The following is a 24325-nucleotide window of genomic DNA, read 5'->3' as shown; positions in this document are numbered from 1 at the left end:
TCAGCTATAGAAATTATTTAATTTTGGGGCACCCGGGAGCTCACCTGGTAGTCCTTACCCCGTGTTCGATTCCAGCCCGGGGCCCTTTGCTGCATGTCATCCCTTCTCTCGCTCTCTCACCCCCCTTTCCTGTCTCTCTTCAGCTGTCCATATCTGAAGTCTGAAAAAATAATCTTTAAAAAACTTAATGATTTAATTTGACTATAAGTTTGTACTGTGTCCTCAGCTGCTGCAGGACGAGATGGCTGAGCGTTCAGTGCAGCTGGAGAAGGTGAAGAGAGCAGGAAGAGATCTGGTCAGCACAGATGAGTCTCCTTCCCTGAAAGCTGTTGATATCCTCTGTGCTGCAGGTAACTTAACTCACTATCTGTCCCCCTTAGTCTTAAGACCACTGCTCCTGGATTGGGTGTTTTATCTCAGTTTGTGAATTTTAAGTGTCAAAACTAGCATTGACACATTCAGTTACACATTCAGACTACACTGTTTACTGTTACACAGATGTAAATGGATGGATGTAAAAATGATATGAGTTGAGAAATTAAGAAAGTTCATGTATTTATTTTACCCCCTCCTTATTTTCAGATGGTTTAGAGAAGAGGTTTGGCTCCCTCTCTGCGTCTGTGTCAGAACGGGCTGAGCAGCTGCAGACAGCTGTGGCCCAGTCGGTCAGCGTCCAGGAGGGCCTGAAGGGTCTGCTGAGCTGGCTGGACAAACTGGTTCTGAATCCTGGACCAGTCGAGCCCACTGCACAGGCTGTACAAGACGCCCTGACCCAGAACCAGGTACGAGTAAACCCAGAGGAAACTCTGCAAGATTTCCCTACAAAGTACTAAATATCTCCTAAAAATGTTGCCTTAGGTTACTATGTTTGTAAGCATTAAAAAAATCATCATCCAAGTCCAGTTGTATAAACTGAATTATAATCTGAATATTCTGTATCACCTTAAACGTCCATTTATTTTAAAGAAACATGATCTGCCTTTAAAAGAGTGTTTTAAGTATCATACAGACGTTCACATAAAAAAAAAATGCACATCACAGATAATGCAGCACAACAGGTTTCCTCAGTGAATAGAGTGATTGCACAACTTTGACAAATCAAAATATTGCTTAAGATTTCATTCTAAGTCTCAATTTTTTAAACCCAACTTCTCCTCTTCTTGCCCCAGAAACTTCGCCAGGAGCTGCTGTCCAGGCAGGGCAGCGTGGAAGCAACGCGGGACTCTGTTTCAAAACTCCTTCAGAGCTCTGACGCCACCACAGCCTCTGGCCTCCAGGGCGCATTAGATGAACTGACTCAGCGTTACGCTGCAGCACAGGCTAGCCAGGCAGAGAAGGAGGCTGAGCTCAAAGGGCTGTTGCCCAGGCTGGAGAGCTACGAGCGGCTGGGGACCGACCTCCAGATCTTCACACAGAGCCGCCTGAAGGCTCTGAGCCCGGCGGGCCAACCAGACCGCAGTGTGGATGACTACAGGCAGACAATTGAGGTCAGCAGAGGGGTCAAATTTTTATAAATAGGTCATTTGCAGTATGGTCTCATTTGAGTTATATGATTTCAATGTTTTAAGACTTCTTAAAGCCTCAAAGGGTATCAGTGGATTAGTTATACTGACGGCCTATTCAACACTTTTGTCGTGTGCCTCGTTTCTCAGGAGGTCAGGTCCGAGCTGGAGCAGGAAGCTGGCCAGCTGAAATCCTTCTGCAACCTCGGCACCGAGCTCAGCCAATCAAAAGCTTTCAGTAACACTCAAAGCTTATTGAATAATGTCAAAGGGGTGTCTGATGAGTTCTCCCAGCTGGAAGCCAATGTCAACCAAAGGTAAAAATGTTATCAGATAACATGTGAGAAGTGTCTTTTTTAATTCATGCTGCCATAAATGTGAAGCAGTCAGTCTTAAATTTCTATAACTTTACTGAGTAAGTTTAAAGATTTTTTTCTTTTACATGGCTGCTTCAGTAGGAAATATTTGTACTTATTAAGGTTAAATATAAAAATGGGAGTAATGGGAATGATTACCTTCAAAACAAAAGATTTTAACAGCCTAAATCTTTTTTATCCTGTTCATGTCAATTGCACAGTTTACCATAAATTACACAAGGGGGCACCAAATACAAAGCTGTGAGTAATCTATCAATCCTTCAGCTGTATAGTTTTGTGATGTTGAAACATGACTAGGGTCAATTTCAGTTCAACTGACAACAAAATGGAAAGAGTCAAATTTAAAAATTAAGATTTGATTAGACACGATAGATTTATACTTACTTATAGAAAAATACTGTGACTGTCTCTGCAGAGCAGACTATCCCTCTGGCATTTCCAAAATTTGTTTTCTAAATTTGAAGCCTTCATGGAGCACCAGTTGCTATGCCTACCCTCTATGACATATCAGTGGGCAGCCACACTTGATGCCTGTCAGAAGGGGGCTGAGAATTTATAAATACCGTCAGTCTGGTGCTGATGTATTGGGTTATACTTGAGTTTGGTGAGCCAGTCACATAAAAACAACCAATATAGGCTGTTTTATGGACATATTTAAATATGTCCCGATCAAACAGATAAAGAATGTGATTAGTAAATCACTTATCTATAATCCATAACATGGGTGTTAGTAGGTTATTATCTTAGTAACCTTGTTGGTGAGAGCAATCATACAACATACTGTACATGAGGTAGGGGATTATTTACTTTGTTGCATGATGTTTCACAGCAGTTGGTTACCAAATACTGTACAGTGTGTTTGTGGGTGTCTACTGTATGTGTGTACTGTATCTGTGTGGCCAGTGTGAGCTGATGAGCATGCCTGGGTGCTAATATAAGCAGAGTGGACATGGCTCATTGTCCGTCCTATAAACGGCATACTCGGATGACTCCCAACCTCAAATCCCGTGGGGGGAAAAAATAGCAGCATGATAATGATACTGCTCAATGCCAGACGACTTCTCAGAGCTGTTTTGTCTGCGGGCGGTCAGCACTTTCGCAGCCATATCTTGAGACCGATTACATACAAGGAGGGGGAGGTCAAGGCTGTGTTAATGCTCCCTTTCAATAGGGATTTGTGTATTCTTTATATTTTGTTTAGAGAATGTAATATAAAAACAGCTTAAGAGAGATCATGTGATTGCTCTACTTTGCGTTTTAAACATAAAAATGTGATTAAAGCTGAATTTTCTCCGCTCTCTATCCTCACCTCTTCTTCCTCTTTTCCTCTCCCCATTTTCTTCTTTGTTCCTCCTTTATGCAACTTCTCCTCATCCTCTCTATCATTGCTTCCTACCGTCTCCTGCTGTTCTTCATACCATCCTCTTCCGCCTCTGTTCTCTCACAGGTTTGCTGCCATCCAGGCCTGTGAGCAGCAGCTGCTCCAGTTCCGCGGCCTCTCTGGATCCCTCCTCAGGTGGCTTCAGACAGCACAGGACCAGCTGCCGTCCAAAGAGGCCAACCTCAACACAGAGGGCCTGCAGAGAAGAGTCCAGCAGCTCAAGGTGTGTGTATATGTGTGTGTGTGTCTGTGTGTCTAATTATTTATAAACAAAATGTGAATCAAAAAGAAAAGTGGGACTAAACCCTGCATCTGCCGGTTTTACGTATACATAAGGAAAACATTTAGGGAACATGCTGTTTGAATGCGGTGACTGTATCATGTGCTCTTAAAGCTCACTGAGTCTGAAAAATGTGTTATGCCTTCAGGACTTGTTGAATGACTGGGAGTCACAGGGATCAAGGGTTCAGGAGCTGAACAAGACAGGCTCAGAGCTGGAGTCCCTCATCATCGACATCACCGCTCCTCAAACCAAAACTGGTAAGTGCAAGAATGCAGCCACTGCCAAACATATCAATTCTCTCACTCTCCCTCAGTTTAAATGACTTATTTTTGTCATGAGAGCATTTTACAAGAGATTTAGGTAAGATTTAGAGATGATGGAGGTGAGAGGAAAAAAATCACCAAGGGGTTTATAAAATAATTTGACCTGAGAGAAACACAGAATGTAAAAACAAATCATGAACACAGGGGAGCAGGGAAGAAGGCAGTATAGGGCAAAACAGAATGAAATATATGTGCATTTCTAATCAATTATGTTATGGTAATTTGTTTTGATACAGCTAAGCTGTGATGGCAGGTTTAAATAATGTGACAGAAATTAGGATGTGCTTCAAACATCCAAAACGGTCTTGTTACCTACATGTTTTTAAATTGTACAGGAGTCAAAAAGGGGGAAAACCTTTACTATAAAATGCAGTCAAATACAACAAAACCACAAACTAAGATCTCAAGAATTCTTATGTAGATGAACATCTGTCTCCAGTTATTTTCTAACTTTCTAACTACCCTGTACCCGCTCTTTATAGATATGTGTTGCCCTCCATAAGTCCATGATTAGTAATTCTTATGTGCATAATTTCATGGTTAAATCTAAAAGTAAAATTTCTTTCTTGGTTGTTAGGATTGGATCAGAAAGCAAACTGTGGCATAAGTGGAAAGCATAGGTTGCTTTTTTTTTTTTTTTTTTTTTTTTTTTTTTTTTTTTTTAGATATTACACATATTGATCTAAGTATTTATGTTGCTTTTCGATACATTGATTACATTTCTGTGTCACATAAAGACTATGGATATCCTCCATGTCTTTCTCACTACTGTTGTCTGTTTCCACGGCTTTTGTGCAACATCCTCAGTTCTCCTGCTGCTCCGTGTGCTCTGAAGTATTTGTGAGTTGACAGGACTTTCTGGTGCTGTTAAGAACTTTAAATGTGTCCACATTTTTAACAAGTCGGTACATCACTGGTCCCGTTTTGTGTGTGACCATGCTTGCATGAATGTGTTGTAGTGCCACTGTCTCAGTCAGGTGTGTGTCTCTCTCCCAGGTGCTCCTCAAATCAATGGCTCAGCAGGTCCCAGCAGTGTCAATGGCATTCACACCTGTAAAGGTGAGCTCTCCCTCTAGCTCTCTCTCTCTCTATTCCTCTCTCTTCTTATTTATTGCCTCTTGAAAATTAGTCTAAGACAAATTTTAACACAAAAACACAAACAAATTGAATTGTGCTCCAGCTATATTGGTATGGTTTCCTCATAACGGTCACTTTGAGAGATACTGCACTGTTTTCTGTTTTACTGTGTCCAGTGTCCTATAATGTCCTGTCGCTGTCAGCTGTCTGTCCATGCAAAACATCTGTCAGTTGCAAATTTGTTCAATTAAAAAACATCTATCTAGGCATCTGTCATTTATCTAGGCTGCCCTGATCTACCTGCACTACAGGCCTGTAGGCTAATAACAAGTGTAGTTCTTATTCATCAACCGGTAAACCCACTTTGTACTTCACACTTATTTTATTTTATACCACTTATACCCACTTGGTACTTAATTTATTTTCTGACCTGTATTATAGTGTATTATATTTTTTTGCCTAGTACTTCTATTCCTGTGTGCACTGACGTGATAGTGAGCCGCTGTAGCCAAAGAGTTTCCCCTCGGGGATCAATAAAGTATTTCTGATTCTGATTAGTCTAGATTACTAGTTTATAGTAGATCTGTCTACTTTATTCTACTAAGATTTACATGTCTATTTTTTATTTTCTATATTTGCCCTGCTGCTAATCTCTCCTCCATTTTGCTATATGCTAAGCAATTTTCTCCTTTCTCTTATATTGCCCTCAGACCTGACAGAGCTCCAGGTAGCCGTATCTGATGTGAACGGACGATATAAGACTCTGGGCGGAGAGTTGAGGGAGTGTCTTGGTCGCCAGCAGGCTTCACTGGAGCAGAGGCAGAAGGCCAGGCAGGGCACTGAGGAGCTCAAGAGCTGGCTGGCAGACAGAGAGCACAGCCTTAAACAGGGACAGACTGCCTCCCCCTCCAGACCTGAGGTGGTACGTGCCCAGGCCCAGGAGAACAAGGTAAATGAGATAAATGGGTTTATCTATTGTGCATTTTCTGTGACCCTTTTCCTAGGTGAACATTGAACACCATGTGGTAAAATCACCTGGTATATATTATATAGACATTTCTTAAAACAGATTTTTAACTAAAATCTAAATTTGTTACTGAAAAATGTTGTCACATACATTTTCAGTTTTGAAAACTACAGCAGATAGTTGACATGTTGACACAAACATTGTCTTATCTGCTGATATCTGTGCTAAATTCAAACATCAGAACACTCATAAGTTTCTGCTTCAAGTCCTGTCATGGTCTTCTCTTTCTTCTATAGGCCCTGCTTTCAGAGCTGGCTGAGCACTCTGGGAAGGTAGAGGAGCTGAAGAGCACACTGAGAAAGCTGATTGCTGACAATCCTGATTCTCCTGAGGCAGACACCTGGAGACAGCAGCTGCAAGAGATAGGTATGTGCTGCAGATGACAAAAGATACATGAGGGCATATGACAAGATGATGGGACAGCCATTTTACAGAAACTGATAGATTAGAGCTTTGTCTCAACTAATGCAGATACCCAATAGCAAAAATGAAAGTAGAATGATGGGTGAAATTAATTAATAATTAAATGTTAATAAAGACATGGCCAGGAGACAACAGATACTGGATATACTGTAATGTAGGTGGATGGTAGGGGTCATAGAAATACTGCACAGTATTTATAGGACAGAGTTTACAAGTAAAGGAACCTGTGTGGGAAGAGCCATTATGAAGAAAGTATATTGTCTCACGTGAAGGTACCATGTACTGGAGATGCAAGTAGTAATACAGAGAAAGAACACTGCCTAAGGGACTCAAAGAGTCATCCTTTTAGAGGAATGTGATCTGTGAGGACAGTAAGTGACACTATGGTCTGTCGGGCCTTTCCATAAATATGAGATAATAAGAGAATTAGAAATGGGTATAGATAAACTGTAGAGGTAGACATTCGCTGGAAAAGATCAGGTGCAAAAATAATTGATTATCTTTAAACGGTCTTAAAACTGGGAGACGAAAGAAAAAAGTAATCTCTACTGTGCTGAAAACAGCTCAAAAGAAAGTGGCAAAGTGCCTCAGAATTTGTAATATTTTTCTGAGAGATGGTGAGGAACCGAGATCAATATTATCCAGGGAGCGTGTGGGAAGTGTTCCTGTCAAAGCTATTTGTTCGCTCGCATACTTGATATTTTTACCAGGGCCTCCTATGTGGTAACCGAGACAGAAATATTTAAGGTGAAATCCAAGAAGGAGGCCTTTATATTTCATATTTCATAATGCCTTTTCAAAGCCATTTGGACTGAATTCACACACGCACACACTGCTGGATGCCCAGAACATGAGTCAGAGAGGGAGAAAGAGACAGGAGAAGTAGGAGGAGGGACAGAGGAAGAAAAATGTCTTATTGTTTCATCGGTATTCTTCACATTGGGTCAAGGAGATTGTTTTCATCACCATCACTGATATAATTTGAAAACTGATTACACTCGTTTTTACACTGTACTGTAATATGACTTTAATGTTGTACAACTTAATAAGAAAAAGTGATTCCCTAAGAAGGAAACTAGACAGAAAACATAGAGCAATGAATATGCTATATGACAACCTGCTCCTTTTTGTCAGGTTTTGAATGAAATATACACACATTCATCAACATTTTGCATATGGTGTGTTATATGTTCTTATATGTTGTATTTCCCCAGACTCCCGCTGGCAGACGGCCAATCAGACTGCAGCCCAGAGGCAGACTGAGCTGGAGACGTGTGCTGATAGGCTGGGCAGCTTTGCCTCAGCGGCCAATCAGCTGGGCCCGTGGCTGAGGGAGAAGGAGCTGATGATGAGCGTGCTGGGACCGCTGAGCATCGACCCCAACATGCTTAACACACAGAAACAACAAGCACAGGTATGTGATAGAAGACTGTGGACAGAGTCACAGAGATAAGGCCAAAAGGTACATGTACAACAGTTAATAATAAGTTAATCATTTTATGCACTAAATGAACAATAAATACTCTTGCTCTTTCAGTTCCATGATTAGATTGGTTGTCTCTTGTTTTGACACTTAAATCCCCTTCAGTCATGAAGGCAAGCTGATAATGAAGATAAGAAGATATTTTAAGATATTGAGATTTTAAGACTTTGTATACTTTCTTGGTATCCACAGTTATTAAAAGGAACTTGTCTTCAGGCTTTCCTTTGTTTTAAAAACACAACTTCCTTTTTTGCTAACGAGATATTCTATTTTTCATGAAACCTGATATTTTAGTTCCTGATCGCATCATTGAATAACATGCTCTCACTCTCTTCTTTCTTCAAGTTTATGTTGCGTGAGTTTGAGACCAGGAGGCCACAGTTTGATCAGCTGACCCAGTCCGCCGAGGGAATCCTCTCCCAGACTGGTGACTCTGCTCAGGACCCCAAGGACCTGGCAGAGGTGCGGGCTGAGCTGGACTCCATCTCCCAACAGTGGGAGGACCTAACAAACCGACTAACTCAGAGGTCAAACCACATCGACCAGGCCCAAGGAACCAGCGAACGGTACCAGGTAAGTCTAGGTAGAGTAATGGTTGTATGGTTTCATGTTAAACTGTAATCATGACGGTGTAATTATCTAACCCTCCTCCTCTCCTGCCCAGGCCTTGCTCAGAGAGCTCTCTTCTAGTGTTTCTGCTCTGAGCGAGAGGTTGGATGCTCAGGCCTCACTGAGTGCCCAGCCCGAGGCGCTGAAACGTCGCCTGCAGGAAACTGGAGAGATCCGCTCAGAGCTGGAGAGACGGCGGACTGAGCTGGCCGAGGCTGAGAGGCTCTGCCAGGAGCTGAGTACCATCGTGGCTGAACCCTACCTGAAGGAAGAGCTGAGTAAACGACTAGAGAGTGTCAGCGGGCCGCTGAAGAGTTTAGAAGAGCGTGCAGGTTTGTGTAGTTTATGTGGTTGATATGGTAACTGCGCTTTTAGTGGGTCTTAATATGACCAGTGTTCTGGTATGTTTATGCTTGATTTATTTGCTGATAGTGATTTTCTATACAGAGATAATGGTCCAGTTTAGGGAATGAACTAGTTTTGATTTAGTCAAACAATATTCCCTTTCAAACATAATCCCTCTTTAGCTGTAATGGGAATCTTGTTTTGATTACAAGAAAACACTACTAACAAATCCACTGAAATAAATAAAACAAAACCTCCACAAGTCCTATTTGTTTGAAATGGTTTTTCAGTGTTTATATTTGTAATCCTTTGTGCTCTGCTTTTCTTTCCTCTAGCTGACGGTCTGTCTCAGCTCCAGACTGCCTTGTCGTCCACTCAGCAGTTCCAGCAGATGTTTGAGGAGTTGCGCTCCTGGCTAGACAAGCAGGCAGATCCCAGAGAATCATCCACCGACTCTCTGCCCTGTCAGCCCGAGGCCATCCGCTCCCTGCTAGCACAGACAGATGAACTCCAGCGTGGGATCGCCAGTCAGCGAGGTTCCTACGAGCTGATTCAAGCTGAGGGAGCGTCACTGCTCGCCACTCTCCCCGCCGGTGGAGAAGAACGGTCTACCCTGCAGTCTCGCCTGGCCTCCTTGAGGCAGGACTGGGAGAGGCTGAACCAGAGAATCTCAGATCAAGAGAGCAGACTGAAGACCACTCTGAGCAAAGCAGAAACCTACCAGCAGCACAAAGCCGAGCTGACACCGTGGATAGCAGAGTGTGAACAGAAAGATGGAGAGATCCAGCCATCATTGGACTCATCGGTCCTGGACGAAGCCTTGCACAAGGCTCGAAGTCTATCAATGGACGTCGAAAGACGACAACCTCTCCTCGAGGCCTTCAATACTGCAGCAGATCAGCTGCTGGAACAATGCTGCATCGGGGAGGAAGAGGTACGAAGTTTTACCGATTTCAGACTTTGATTTCTACTCTCAAGTGTGTTGTATTGAAGTATATGTATCAAGTGTGCTTCATCTGCTTGATTGTCTTGATATGCTTTATAGCTTAATTATTATGCTTGGGGAATGTGGGTGTGTTTCACTATGTCAACACCAAGTATTGTTAGTGCTTTAAAAGTCATAAATTAGGTAAATGAAGAAAACTAAACTGATGTAATGTAAACTAATTTTTTGTAGGTACGAGATGAGAAGGCCCAGCTGAACCGCAGGGTGGACAGACTGGGCGAAAGGCTCCATAACCGCACCTCCCAGCTAGAGGAGCTGGCTGGTCGCCTGAAGGAGTTTGAAGAGGGCAGACAGGCTGCAGAGAGGAGGCTGGAGGCTGCCAAGCACCAGATTGAAGTCCAGGAGGCTCTGGGACCACAGGTACGGAAAAACATAGTTCACTGTTCTAATGTCACTTTCATTGAAGATGTAAAAATTACATGGTTATTATAAAGACATAATTTAGGCTTTAGCAATTCATGTTTACTTCTCTCCCATTCAGGCATGCAGTGCTAAGAGTCTGGAGCGGCTGAGAAGTCAGCAGGAGAGTCTAAGGTCCCTGAAGCCTCAGGTGGTCTATCTCAGAGACCTCGCCCAAGGGCTGGTACAGGACTCACCACAGACATCAGGAGGCAGCACTGAGGGGGCACAGAGGCTTCAGGAGCAGGCCAAAGACACAGAGAGAGACTATGATGACGTTACTGACAAGGTGAGGAGCAGGGTCATAGTCTGGAAAAGAGACCGAAAGTGGAAATGTGTTGTTTATTTTTTTGTTAGAAATGCTCCAAACCTGGCCTCAAACAATTACATCTGCAAAAAGTCCTAACATATTGTAAGATTTCCTCTCTTGACAGTATTCTTTTTGTTAAGGCACATGTTCATGTTTTGAGTTACTGGATGTCCAGTATAATTTCTGACACTCTGTACACTGCACTGATTCAGGGGAAGTGGTGGTAGTTCTTTGTAGCTTAGTGTCAGCACTCAACACTGTACTTAACTTTCTTTCATTCTTGATTTTTTGGGGGGGGGGGGACTTCTTCGACCCAAACCCAATCAGAGATCACCAATGAAAGCTAGTGAATGTCCAAAATATACTTGACCCTTATATTGAAGTAGGGCAGAGTTGTCCACCCAGCAGGTAGCTGTGGAAAAACAACAGAACATGAAGAGAGGAGGGCGATGAAAGGAGTCATAACAGTAATGAATTAATGTAACCTCAACAGTTTATGCTATCCAGAGTGAAAAGAAGTTGTAAAACCAGGGGAACTATTTATACCAGGGTCCCTGTGTGAGAGGGTGTCGGATCTAGTGTGTGTGTGCTTCTGTGTGTGTATTGTATGTGTGTGTGGGTGCTTAGAAGACAAGTGTCAGTGAGCTGAGAGAGAGCAGAACAACTATAGCTGTCTGAAGAGTTTGGCTATTTGAGTTACATTAGTCATATATGGTCATTGTGGACATTTGACACTTTATCATAGTTAGAAATGTAAACCAGAGCATTGAGAATTCAGCACCCACAGTATTGCTTCTATTTTCTGCAATCCAGCGTCCAAATATTCCATTTAAGGTTACAGCTGTCACAGGAACTCTAACTATATATAAAACCATTGCACTACACTGTTATTGACTGAGATGTTTTATTTCTCTTTTTAAAATATTGATCTGATTGTTGCTGAGAAAAGAGTTACTGTGCTGCTGGGGATGATGCTGATAAGCCTACTCCTAGAAAATACTTGTACTGTCTCTTTGTTGCACCAACACGGACAAAATCTATTTTTACTTGCTGTTGTGTTGCATCATTTTCTGGTTTGGTTACACATTATTCTGTTCCAGTGGTTTGTTCAGTTTTGACAGGGAAAATATTACCACACAGGCTCCTCTATCTGATTAATTTGTAGTTTGATAATCTTTTTAATATCACACCCTGTCCTTTATTCATAGTAAATTTCTTGAGTTTTTTTTTCGCCATTTTGTGACAAATTGTGACTGCACTTTGTTTCCAAACAAATCTAGTCACTCTCCTAAAAATTGGACCTGCTCAATCATAATTTCAGATTTGATAAAATCTTCATCTTCCACCTCACAACCTTTTCTTATTTTTTCTGATTGAGTGACACCTTGAATAAAAAGTATTCCATGCCAGGAATACTAAGTGAGTAGAGAGACAATCTTTCAGCTGGAAGACAGATGTTCACTTTTGTATTTTTGAATTGTGATGCTCTTTATGATGAAATACAAATTTGACTGGGCTTCTCCTAACACCTTCTGGGCCTTTTCTTCTGTCCACCTCTCTTCGTCTTTTTCCTCCATCAGATCGAGCAGTGCTGCTCCTCCCTGGAGTCCCGGCTGCAGGGTGTCGGCGAAGTCCAGTCTCATGTGCGTGATGTCTTCTCACGCCTTGCCGACCTTGATGATGAACTGGACTCCTTCAGCCCCGTTGGACGTGATGCAGACTCCCTGGCCTCTCAGGCTGATGCCCTGAAGGGCTTCTTGTCCCGTCTGGCCAACCTCAGGACGGAGCTGGAGGGTCATGGGTCAGAGTGCACCACCATGCTGCGGCGAGAAGGCTCCTCCCCTGACCTCCTGGCTCTCAGGAGGGAGACAGAGGCTCTGAGCCGCCAGGCCGGCAAGGTGAGGGAGAAGGAAGATGATGATGATGATGGTGGTTCACATAATTTGGTGGTGGCACTGATTAGTATAGTTATTGACTCTATTTATGTGAAAGTTAAATTGGTTTCATCCAGTCACGATTCTTTATTTATGTTCCCTATTCTCCAGCTGAGCGAGCGCGGCCAGGCCAGGTTGGACCAGATCGAGGACGCTGCTGACAGGGTTCAGGAGTTCTACAGGCAGGTGGCCGAGCTGCAAGGCCTGCTGGGAAGGGCCGAAGAGGGGCTGAACGCACAGGGCATGGTCGGCACAGAGGTGGAGATGATCAAACAGCAGCTGCAGGAGTTCAAGGTAGGATGGACGTCTTCTTCTTGCTGGTTATTTAAATGGATGCGATGTGTGGATAGGAGTGTGCAGAAGTGTGTATGTGAAGTGGCAGTATGTCAATGAAGTCCCATAGGAAAACATATCACTGTATGTGTTCAGGATGGTCAGAGAATCTGATTGAAATCTGATTGGCAGTAGTTTCTTATATTCCTAATCTCCTCTTTCTTCATAAATCCATTTGGTTTGGTTTAGGGTTTTCTTTAGCATGAACTACAGTACATACTTGAGTAGTGTGCATGAGTACACGTGTGTTTGTCATTTGCTTAGGCAGTTATAATATCCGCTTGATTGTGTTGGTAAAAACATGAGAGAATCTAACTGAATTCAGGGTGAAAAGGTTGTTTGTGTTCACAGTATCTTCCTTTCCCATCATGCCACTGAAACTAATTTGCACAGATAAACAGAAAATCTTCAGCGTAACATGAGCTTAGGTTTAGGGCACAGCTCTGTGTGTGTGTCACTATTTGTAGAGCCTCTGAGGAGGTCTGTATCCATCTTTTCCCCTTGCTCATATCTCTAGAGACCATGAGGTAAGCGTGTGTGCGTGTGTGTGTGTGCGTGTGTGTGTGGGAGGGAGTCCTGTGGTGTGTCAGGAGTCAGAGACGGTGATTAGTTGTGTCACACATCTCTTTGAAATTCCTGACACGCTGCTGAATCACACAGCTTTTTTTCTCTTTAGGACAATTATGATGCTCTTTTAGTGTTTCTCTTAACATTTCCCACAAACACACAATCTCAAACTTTCTCTCACTCTCTCTCATACACACATATCATACTCCTTTAACTTTCTGATGATCAAGCACCACCCTTCTAGCGTTTTGAACTGGTTAGCTTTGTCATCGTGGTGATGGATGCTGGTCTAAATTTGATACCGTAGCAAATCACATGTCTCTCTTTTTTCCGGTCTCTTGTGGTTAACAACATTTGGTACTGTAAAAACATGGGAAATGTCTGTACTGCCTCTCTGTTGTTGTTGATGTTGTTATTGCTTTGACCACACGCATTTGACGATTAATGTAAAGTACAAGATGGAGTTTGAGGACACAGTCCCCAGTAAGACTGGAACTTACTGTATTCAGTACAGGTTGCAGTGCACAGAAAGTACTTAATAATTAAAGATAAAACAAGAGATAATAAGAGATTGCTAGCCATCACAGGCCATCACAACTTGACTTTTTTGACCAATTAAATTACTTGAATTAGACCAAGATATGACCAAATATTATTCATCCCGCATAGGAATTTGCAGATTGCTGCATTAATAATCAGCAAGAAGATATAGAAGAAAGATTATAAACAAGAATAAAGAAAATATATTAAAGAATATAAAAGAAGCAAAATGTATAAAAATAAATGTATTATGTAAAAATAAATGTGTAAGCTAAGACTGCAACTAACAATTGTTTTGGTTAGCGATTAATCTGTCAGTACATTTTTATTAATTAATCATTTGTTATAAAATGGCAGAGAATTGTGGAAAAAGGCCAATCATAATTTCCCAGACCTCAGTGTTACTTCTTCATATTGGTTGTTTTCTCCAAACAGTCCACAACCCAGACATTTTCAATCTACAAAGAAATGAAGCACAGAAAAGCAGCAAATCCTTCACATTTGTGGCATTTCTCTTAAGAAATTACGATTCTCAGAATTGTTGCTGATTAACTTTAATTGACTACTGGTAATTGTTAGCCCTAGTGTAAACTGCCACTTAATAAATACTGGATCGAGAGTTGTCTTCTCTTTACAACAGCAAGTGGACAAAAACACATCAATGTCTTCGATGCTAGAAAGTCAATGTTTACTGAGTCGTTTGGTCATAATGTGATTATGTTTATACTTGGATGTATTCTGAGCGAGGAATGAAGAAGAAAAACAGTTTGCTAGAAAACAAGCTTCACATGAATACATTTACTATAGTATATTGTTTCCTCCTTGTGATATTTTAGCATTAAGACCAAAACGGCTGTAGCTTGTTTCTGCATTTAAAGAGAAATTCCACTTTACTTTTCTAGAATTGCATAGGAGCTGACCTCAGGAACTTCCATTGTATTTTATTGCGTTACTCCACTGCTCATTTTATGGATACAGACTGCCCTTTCAGTCTGACTACTATCATTAAAGAGCACATTTTCTTGCAATGATGTAATATCCTGTTCACTTTAGAAAACTATGTAAGTATGTGAGAGCTCAGGAGAAGTATGCACGAATCCCCATGCACAACCAGCACACTCCCATCTGCATTTGCCGCAATGCTCAGAGAAGGTGGTGTTTTTTTGAAAATGATTGATGATTCATGTGATATGAGCACTAATCATTTTCATGCATTTGAAAAATTTAGTAGGACTCCTGCTTGTTCCCTAGAGAGTTATCGGCTCCACTGTTGTTAAGATGTGTGGGTGGATCAAAGAACATTTTTCTCCTGTTTCTCTTCATCCTCGTTCCTGCTTTTTCATTCCTACTCTCTCTTCTTTTTTCTCTGTTTTTCTTAATGTGATTATTTGGATATGTAGTGAAACATCTACGTTGCCCTTACATTTCTCTCTTGCCCTACTAACCTCTCTGTGTCTGCTTGTTTCTTCTTCACTCCCTCCTCCTGTTTCTGGGTCTCTCTTGCTCTCTGTCTGTCTGTCGGTCTGTCTCTTCTTTCCCCTCGTCGGTCTTTTAATGAGAGCAAGCCCAGTGAATGTGTGGCATAGAACAAACAGATGAATGAGGAGATGAAGAGGTGTTGAAAGAAGGATGAGGGGAGGGAGAGAGAGAGTCAGAGAGAGAGACAGGGAGAGAGCTGTGAAAACCTAAATAGGCTACACTTGAAAAAGAGAGCCAGATCAGACAAAGAGTGTGAAGCTGCATTTTGTCGGGTGTACAGTTGAATGAATCATGGCAGAGAGCAGCTTTACAGGTGCACTACCACTACAAATGACTGGTAGTAATCTGCTTAAAGAAATGTTTCAGTCAACACACTGACATGATTCAAAGAGACAATTGATATGTATTTCCATCCTGATTCAACCCATTTCATATTGAAACATTTTAATATCAAACTCATTAAGAACCAGCTTTCCCAGCATGTTTTATTTTTGATTCCTGCATTAGATTTTAAATTAGCATTTTGGACGAAAATCCATGGCATCTTGGAATCAGTTTTAAATGAATGTACCTGAGCAAGTTAGAGGAACTTGAATGGATAAAGAGAGAGAAATATTTACTGAGAATACTATTGGTGGCTTGCAAAAAACAGTAAATAGCTGAATAAAGACCCAGTGTTGATAAAAAGACTTACCTGCTGTACATTATTTATGTAATTAAGAGAATTGAGAACTAAGAGAGAGAGAGAGAGAGAGAACTAAGAAGGAAGGGATAATTTATATTTCATCTTCATGCCAGATTTTGTTTTGTAAATTAATTAATCTTCCAGTGTAATTTTTTGCCTTCCATTGTGTGTGTGTTATTTTATTTACAATATTTTTCTCTCGTGTGCACATTTTCTTGTTTGTGCAGTGGTTTGTGTTAATTTTGCCTGTTTTTGTTTTCATGCATCTTTAAAAAAATCTATTTAAGAATTGCAAATAAAAGAACTAAACCATTCAAGGCATTACTAAGCGTGGATGAAATAAGCCGAAATGTAGGTGTTAATCATGTTATTCGTGCACTTAGTAAGATTTTCCTCCATTAAAGCTGTGAACTGTGAGCTGAGGTGCAGACAGACTGGTGGCAGACTGGGTGCAAAAGTAATAGCAGGGGCAGAATGTATAATAGCTACTGTCTGCGGGGTATGTAGAGCATGGAGAAATGGTCTGTCACTCTATCTGGGGGCAGAGGGGTATTTATAGGAGGGCAACGAAGGGAGGATAGCGGGGGGGATATTGTTGAATAGAAAAAAGGACAGAAAATAAGTGTCAAACAGAGAGAAAGATGGCAGATCATCATGGAGAGCAGGATCACGAGGCAGGCTTATAGATACACAGAGAAAGATATGGAAATAATGAGATAGAGGGGATACAGTGAGCAGGTTTTTCCACATATTGCTTTTGTCCTCTATCTGACCCTTTTTTGACTCTATTACATTTTTATCTTCTCTCCGTATTGTAGCTACAGTATATATTGTCGCTATCCTGCTCTAATAGTCTAAAGAGGGATAAAGGAAAAAAAGATGTGAAAATTTTTTTAGTCCACTCTTTGAAGCCACCCCCTGTCCGGTTTTGTTTCTACCTCTCTCTACCTTCTCTCGCTCCCTCTCTATCTCTGTAACCGATCCAGCTCGCCTCATTTCAAACCTAAACATGTCTGTCTGGCTCCAAAACAGACCAGCCACCCCTCTCCTCAGCCTCTCCTTCCCCTCCCCCACCAGACCCCATTTCCAATCCAGAGGGATGATGTCATGCCGATGCTTAGAAAGACAAGGGGGCTCAGGACGTTGTGTGTGTGTGTGTGTGTGTGTGTGTGTGTGTGTGTGTGTATGGGTGGAGGGCAGCCATGGGATAAGGGGTCATGGGAGTGGGAGGTGATGTTGTCACATTATTTTTTTAATTTCGCAACAGTGATCTCACAGATGATCAATAAGAGAGAGTGAAAGAGCAGTCTGCTTCTTCTTTATTAGCATTCCTCTCAAAAGATTAGCACAAGTTCATAATACAATACATACAACCTTAATAAACCTTTTGGGTATAAATACTCAACACTTAGTATTACCAAGAATTGGAAGGTGGCATCAAATGTCTGGTCAGACTCTTGGTCTTGTTTACTTCTGTGAATGTAATGCTTTGATTACATTTTGCCCGAGTTGAACTTCAGACTATTTTATTTTAACAAAGTTCTTGTACTGCTGCTTGTGTTCCGACAACATCTAACATTTGAGAACTTCTCTCGTTAAAAGTGTTTTGTAGAAAAATATGTTTTTAATTCTTCAAGTTCTGTGTAAAAAAAGTATTGTTTTATTAGTATTGGTACCAAAAGTTAGGTAGGCTATTGTATTGGCACTAATTTGAAACGATACCCGTCTTTAAAAAAAAACAATTGGTCAACATGTAAACATACAGAGAAAGCAGCACGTTAGCAGAGCAGCGGCTTCAGTCCTCCATCAGTATCACAGGATGCATTCACACACCTTACTGAATGTAGGTCATCTGCATTTTGGCAGCGTTCAGAACCCAGACTGTATAAAATATGGACGTAGGCTCTGTAACGTCACCCATAGGTTTCTGAAGAGCCAGTGTGAAGCTCAGTGTGGTGGCTCCCGCCGACGCCATCTTGGCAGTGCCTGACACTGCCTGCTCGGATAATCCAAAAATCCAGAGACGTGGAGCGTGGGTGGAGCTGAGGCAGATCGAATGAAGTCTGGTTGCTGAAACCAGCCACCTGTGACGGCACCCACTTGTCACTGAAAGCGACCACATCCTTAATTATGCATAACTTTAAGCCTTAATATAATTTAAACAGGTGAGTTTTAATAAAAATTCACCTCCCGTACAGTTGTCATGAATAGAACAGGGAAATTAGCCAAAGAGACCAAAACCGTTTTTTTTGTACCAGGCTGTAAACATGTTTATTACTGCTGCAAAGTTAGACATTTTAACATAGGGGTCTATGGAGATTGACTCGCTTTTGGAGCCAGCCTCAAGTGGCCATTCGAGGAACTGCAGTTTTTGGTGCTTCTCTTTTCAACCCAGGAGGTTGTCACTTGCTCAGAACCCAATATACAATCGCTGTAATTACACGTATAAAATGGAAGGAAAATAGATGCGAAGCGTAAAAATAAGTTTTGGGTTGTGTGAAGTAAAACACAAGCCATTACGCAGCCAGTGTAGACCGTTGTATTGAGACGCGCATGAGATAGATGACTAAAAAAAGCGACTGAAACGCCTCCTTTGTAGACACAACGTAAAATCACTCCCTGTTTACTATGAAGAGTATTGTATTTACTAAATACCATTTTATGTGAGTGTGAATTCCCACAGTTGAATGAAGTAGTGTCCACTTCTTTCTGCTAACAATCCCTCAATGCAGTGTGTCCCATTTTGTAGATGAGAAAATGACTGTCCTGTGACACATTGATAAGTGTCCAAAACCTCAATTTACTGCTCACTAATAGTCACTTACTGAGTGTCTATTGTATAGGGAGAAGTGAATGAGTGAACAAGGGAGTTATTTATAAGTTTTGTATGAGAAACAGGATCAAAAAGTTGCTGATTGTCTGCCTGTTTCCCGGTCACAGTGTTGTTATTTATCATGTACATGTTTATACATGGCCATCCTGTCTGCACATATGTGCTACTGTGGAATCTGTGTTTGTATTTAGAGTTGCCTTGTGGGCCTGATGAGAGGTGTGTGTGTGTGCATGCACTCTGCATCAGAGGATGCTTCTGATTCCAGTCTTTTTCGGGGTGCAATCTGGAATCTCAGCTGTCTCCTCACCCCACCCTCACACACGAATACACACACACACACATTAGGGTGTGGCATCAACATCCCGCTGCATGCCCCTGGCTCCCTCCATCCCTAAACAGCTGACATAGTCTCTGGGTGGGATGAGAGTACACGCGCACTCACAAACACACGCACGCACGCACACACACTGGTGTTTTAGCAGAGGGGCGTTACGGGGCTCTAAACCCGTAGCTGCAGATGGACATTCCTGGGAAGGGCTGGTTAGTCTGGGTGACAGCAGAACAGGAGGCATGTGTGTGTCTTTGTGCAAACGTGTTTGTGAAAATCCATATCTTAAATCATGACTGCACGCCAAGCCTGTCTTCACCCCCTCCATCTCCTTCTCCCTCACACCTTTCACCTCCTCCTTTCTATTATTTTATCCTCCTATAGTCTCTTTTATAGTCTCTCCTCTCCGCCTCATCATCCTGTAGTCTTTACTCCTTGGAGAATCTGTAAGCCCGTGACTCACTGTCCTTCTCCGCACCAACTGTGTCAGCAACTATTTAATGACAGGAGTAGAAGTCAAGCCAAACTGGGCCAGCAGCTCACTGGTTGTCTTTGGGTCCGTGCTGTAAGGCTGGAACGTGTCCTAATTTTCACCTATAAAGCTGCTTACACATTTAAATTTTAGTAATTATCAGTTAGTAAGTCAAAAATAGACACTTTGACTTAAGAGCCTGTCCAAAACGCAACTATGTTGCTTGTAAAAATTTTTTTTTTTCACCCACTGCTGACCTGATTAAAAGATACCGTGTGTTAAAATTTAATGTGGATGAGTCAGTGGACCTCAGCAACATTTCTGTTCAGGCCTGGAAATCATTAATCATTAGTGACATCTAAAATCCCATAGTAAAACTACATGTCCAGCTTTTGAAAGGTTACTGCACAAGAGTCTAACTGAAAAACAGGTGTTTTTAGCTCTGATACTACTTTATGTTGTTGAAAACGCATTAGTAGTTCAACTGTTGTGATTTTATGAGTGAAAAATACAGCCTTCTGCTTGGCAGAAATATGTTCTCCATTTATCATACTGAACATATGAAACAAAGTATAAAAGGATCAGATGAAAAATAAACCATGTTGGAGTAAGTTACGTTTTCACCCTGCCCATTTGGCACATAACTATGAGTTTGAGCAGGACCCAGAGTCGCATGTTTTTAGCTAGTTTTTAGTTACAACCTGTTTTTAGCTGTTAGCAGCCATGTTGGCTAGCCCAATTCTCACTCAAATGTTGCAGTCAGTCAGAAGAGTTCAGTGTGTCAGAACCCAGTAACCCTCCCATGACTTCCCAGCTAATCCAAGTCATACGTCATCTGGACGACAGCACTAGTTACTGGCTCTCTGAATTTTCCTGGACTCCTTTCTGTCTTTCTGTTCTCTTCCTGTCTGCATATTCATGTCTGTTAGTTTGTGTGTGACTCTCAGTTTGTCTATAAGTGTGTGTGTGATTGTGTGTTGCAAGTGCGTGACTCTTATTTCTGTCTGCGTGTGTTCATTTTGTCTCTGTAAGGGGCTGATTGGATCACGCTAACATAATTTCTCTAATCGTATAACCTGATTCGTCACACACACACATCTATCACCTCTGAGTGAGTGATTGTTATGACTCGGGATTCTATGATCTAAATATGTCTGGGATGGTGTGTTTGTGCAATGTCTTAGCCTTTCCACTCTCAGGTCCTGTATTGTTTCAGCTGTTGTGAATTAGAAAGGCATGCCGCGGCTCGACCTAGCCTTCTCACTCTGTCTTTTTCCTCTTTCCTTCTTTCAGTTAAATGCAATCCAATATACTCTCCTGAGATGAGTTGGGACAAATATTAATAAGATATGTCCAAAAAGACACTCTTAGAATACTGAGCAAAATAAATAAATAGTTTTACCTTAAACATAATGATGTTGTTGGTCATATTTCAGAATAGCGGAAAGGGAAAACCATCATTCTCTTTCTTAACACATACTTTTTATATATGTAGTAGTTTCAAAAAACATAGAAATTAAATTTGTATTACATTACTGATATTTCCATACATCTCAGAGAGTAGTATAAATGTGATAAAAGATACACGGACTCTAATCTTAAATAACATATCAGTGACATTGCTGAGAACAGTTCAGAAGTTAAGAAAAAATGACTTTACCTTATCCCTTTAGCTTGAAAACCACACAAGTGATATTATTAATGTACATCATAGCAAGTAGTAAACATCTGATAAAAGACCATAAACAGAGGCTGTTATGGGACAAATAATACATACAAATAATACAAATAATTACATACATGTAATTCATGTTTTTTTTTCAAGATGTAGTTGACCTCAAAGTTTACTGTGGTGGGGTTTTTTTTAATAGCTTGTGATGATTGCATATGTCGTGGTTAATCTACCTGCTGATTTACACCGACATATAGGAAATAAATAAGTGCCATTCCTGAGTACAGAAACACTGACTTTTGCTGCATTGCACGGTAGAGGCGGTGTAAGATCCCTGTGAGAAAGAGAACCAGGTGGGTGTGTGGATGTGTGGGAGGTGGAGGAGGCTCAAAGAAACAGAAGAGGAGGCTGTGTGTGTGTGAGCAAAAAGAGAGATGACCTCCAGCATTGACCTCTCAGCAGGCAGCCTCACAGGTGTTGTTTGGTGTGTGTGTGTGTGGGAGAGAGAGAAAGAGGAGCTCACTGAGAGAAAGAAGAGAGGATAAGCCTATTTTTACCATACTAAAACTCCCCAAATGGTGTAAACCACCGCAGAGAATTGACCTCCAAAGTGTTTATAATGTGGAAAGTCCTTCCTGCATTAATCGCACATGGACATTAAACTCCATCTGTAACATAGACTGCTGGCTGCCAGCTGAATGAAAACACACCACCTCACACACTGAAAGCCAGGCTGGGGAAAGTGTGAAGTTTTTATTTGCCTAAAAGAATGTGTGTGCACAGGCAGACTAACTTACCATTAAATTGAAAAGCACACAAGTAGTTGCCCACTTGCGCATACACTCAGCAAATCAGCCAGGGCATCTGCAAAGTCTGAAACTACCATTATGACCAGCAGTGGTGTGTGCAGATGATTGACAGCCGTGTTTATTGAAGTTGTTTGAGCATGATGGTGGAGATGCATGCCTTATTTGCTTAGAGGTGTGTGCGCGCGCACATGCACATCAGTGTCTTTGTGTGACTTTGTGTGTGTGTGTGTGTGTGCTGGGTCCAGGTCTCTTTGTGTCTGTCTCTCTGCCTGAGGAAGGTTGAGAACAATAAATGCTTTCACACACACACACACACACACACACACACACACACACACAAACGCAGGCAGGTGAAATGCTCTGCTAGTTAATATAAAACTACCTCTGAGAGTTGGAAAGAAGGAGGGTGGGTTAGGAGAGTAAAAGCACAGAGAGAAAGCAAAATGGCAACTACATTTTTCCTGCAGACAGGTCACCACAGAGGGGGCCGGAGATTGAGACGGGTGCAGAGAGATAGAAAAACAAGACATGGAGGAAGTAAATGACGCCATTATGAAGAGATGGATTATGGATTTAGTCTGGTTTGGGAGGGAGAGAGAAATGAAAGGAGAAAGACAGTGAAAAGTATATTTTCCTGTCGACAGGTGTTCCCCCATGAGCAAATAAACAACCCAGAAAAGTCAATAATACATACTTTATGTCCTCCACCTGTGTTTGTGTTTGTCACTTAGCTGCACTAAGTGGTTTCAAGCCTCTAGACACAGACAATGGCAGTGTGAGCCTTTAACTTACTCAAAACCACAACAGTATTATGTGTGAATAACAATCCATTTAGTGGATGCTGTGATCCAAAGTGCTACACAGCACCATAGTAGTAAAGTTTTGCACCACAGTATGACCCCCAGGGAAAATTAAACCCCTAATCCTCTCGTCCCTTCACTCCTCTCTCAACACCCTCCCTCCTTCTCTTTCTGTCAGTTCTGTGACTCTTTAACCAGCCGTGACGATTGAGGAATGAATGAAAATTATAGGAGAGGCTGGGAGCAGGGGTAGATCCGCAGAGGAATCAAGTTTAATCTTAAACAGATAATGGGGGGTCATGGGTGGAGGCATAGACTATGCCTGTGTCAATAGTCAATGAGGCAGAGGAAGAAGCGGTATGGTAAAGGGAGTCATTTGAATAAGCAAATTAAATTAACTCAATCTGTTTATCAGCCCCTCTTTGTCCTTTATGCCTCCTTCACTCTTTAATATATTTTGGTTCTTTTTCCCTACTGCCTGTCCTCCTATCTCTCCTGGTAGCTGGCCCACATCTGTGAAGGCTTGGATTTATATCTTGTTGTGGTCTGTGTAGAGGGGATCGTCTGTTGTGGGTCACGCGAGAGTTTGTGAGCTCTGTATGTGTGTATGTGTGTGTAGCAAACCTGTGACAAACCCCTTTTGTTTCTATGAAGACATTTTGCCTTGGATGCAGCAATGACAGCTGCAGTGCAACTGACAGAGAGGGGGTGGGTGGTTGAAGGGGGAGGGAGGGAGGGCCAGCAGTTAAAAAGAAAGAGTGGAGTATTTAGCATATTTGACATGCAGGCCACGGGCTGCTCTGTGCAACAGTTGAGAAAGAGAGAGCTGCTCTTGCGAGTATTGGAAATGTATTTCGAGGCAAAGGAATGAGCAAAAAAGAAAGCAGGCATGCTTTGGTTCAGATCAGCCGAGTTCTGCCAGACTGCTTTAAACAAACAGACTTGCTGAAAAAGGAGGACAGGAGAGAGAACAAGAAGAAGAAGGAGGAGGAGGAGGAACCCCACAACTGGCTCTGAGAAGCCTGTAACTTTGGATAACAAGTGAAAAACAAAGTGGCTTGAAGCTCCCTGCCTCTGCTCTGGGGCTGCAGGTTGCCATATTTGCTGGTATCCCCCTGCTGACTGACTGGAGGTTTTGTGTGGCATCCTGAAGAAACAGACAGCACCCCCCTCCTCCCCTCTTTTTTGTGCACAGCCCCTTTTTCTCTTGGCCCCTCGGTCTCTGACGCGCACACACACACACACACACACACACACACACACACACACACTCACTCCCCAGCCGTATTGGGTTTCAGTGAAGGCGCAGACGGGAATGCACAAGTGGA

The 24325-nt window shown here is 42.0% G+C and overlaps 1 protein-coding gene across 28 annotated transcripts in view; it reads left to right on the top strand.

Moving 5' to 3' along the window:
* The window catches only part of macf1a (microtubule actin crosslinking factor 1a), a 240425-nt gene that overhangs the window by 164143 nt on the left and 51957 nt on the right, over nt 1-24325 (top strand). For all 28 annotated transcript variants that reach the window (XM_044171868.1, XM_044171882.1, XM_044171878.1 and 25 more), the window contains 17 exons: nt 227-350; nt 583-782; nt 1170-1487; nt 1653-1819; nt 3327-3483; nt 3689-3800; nt 4863-4925; nt 5654-5892; nt 6207-6336; nt 7608-7807; nt 8222-8449; nt 8541-8817; nt 9166-9764; nt 10008-10196; nt 10318-10524; nt 12126-12443; nt 12591-12773. In XM_044171868.1, coding sequence (XP_044027803.1) covers nt 227-350; nt 583-782; nt 1170-1487; nt 1653-1819; nt 3327-3483; nt 3689-3800; nt 4863-4925; nt 5654-5892; nt 6207-6336; nt 7608-7807; nt 8222-8449; nt 8541-8817; nt 9166-9764; nt 10008-10196; nt 10318-10524; nt 12126-12443; nt 12591-12773 — 3711 coding nt within the window. The remainder of the gene's footprint in view (nt 1-226; nt 351-582; nt 783-1169; nt 1488-1652; nt 1820-3326; nt 3484-3688; nt 3801-4862; nt 4926-5653; nt 5893-6206; nt 6337-7607; nt 7808-8221; nt 8450-8540; nt 8818-9165; nt 9765-10007; nt 10197-10317; nt 10525-12125; nt 12444-12590; nt 12774-24325) is intronic.

This window comes from Siniperca chuatsi, linkage group LG17, assembly GCF_020085105.1.
Source record: "Siniperca chuatsi isolate FFG_IHB_CAS linkage group LG17, ASM2008510v1, whole genome shotgun sequence".
In the NCBI taxonomy this organism is placed as follows: domain Eukaryota; kingdom Metazoa; phylum Chordata; class Actinopteri; order Centrarchiformes; family Sinipercidae; genus Siniperca; species Siniperca chuatsi.
The sequence above is the reverse complement of the archived record's forward strand: the minus strand, read 5'-3'. Positions and strand labels throughout refer to the sequence as shown.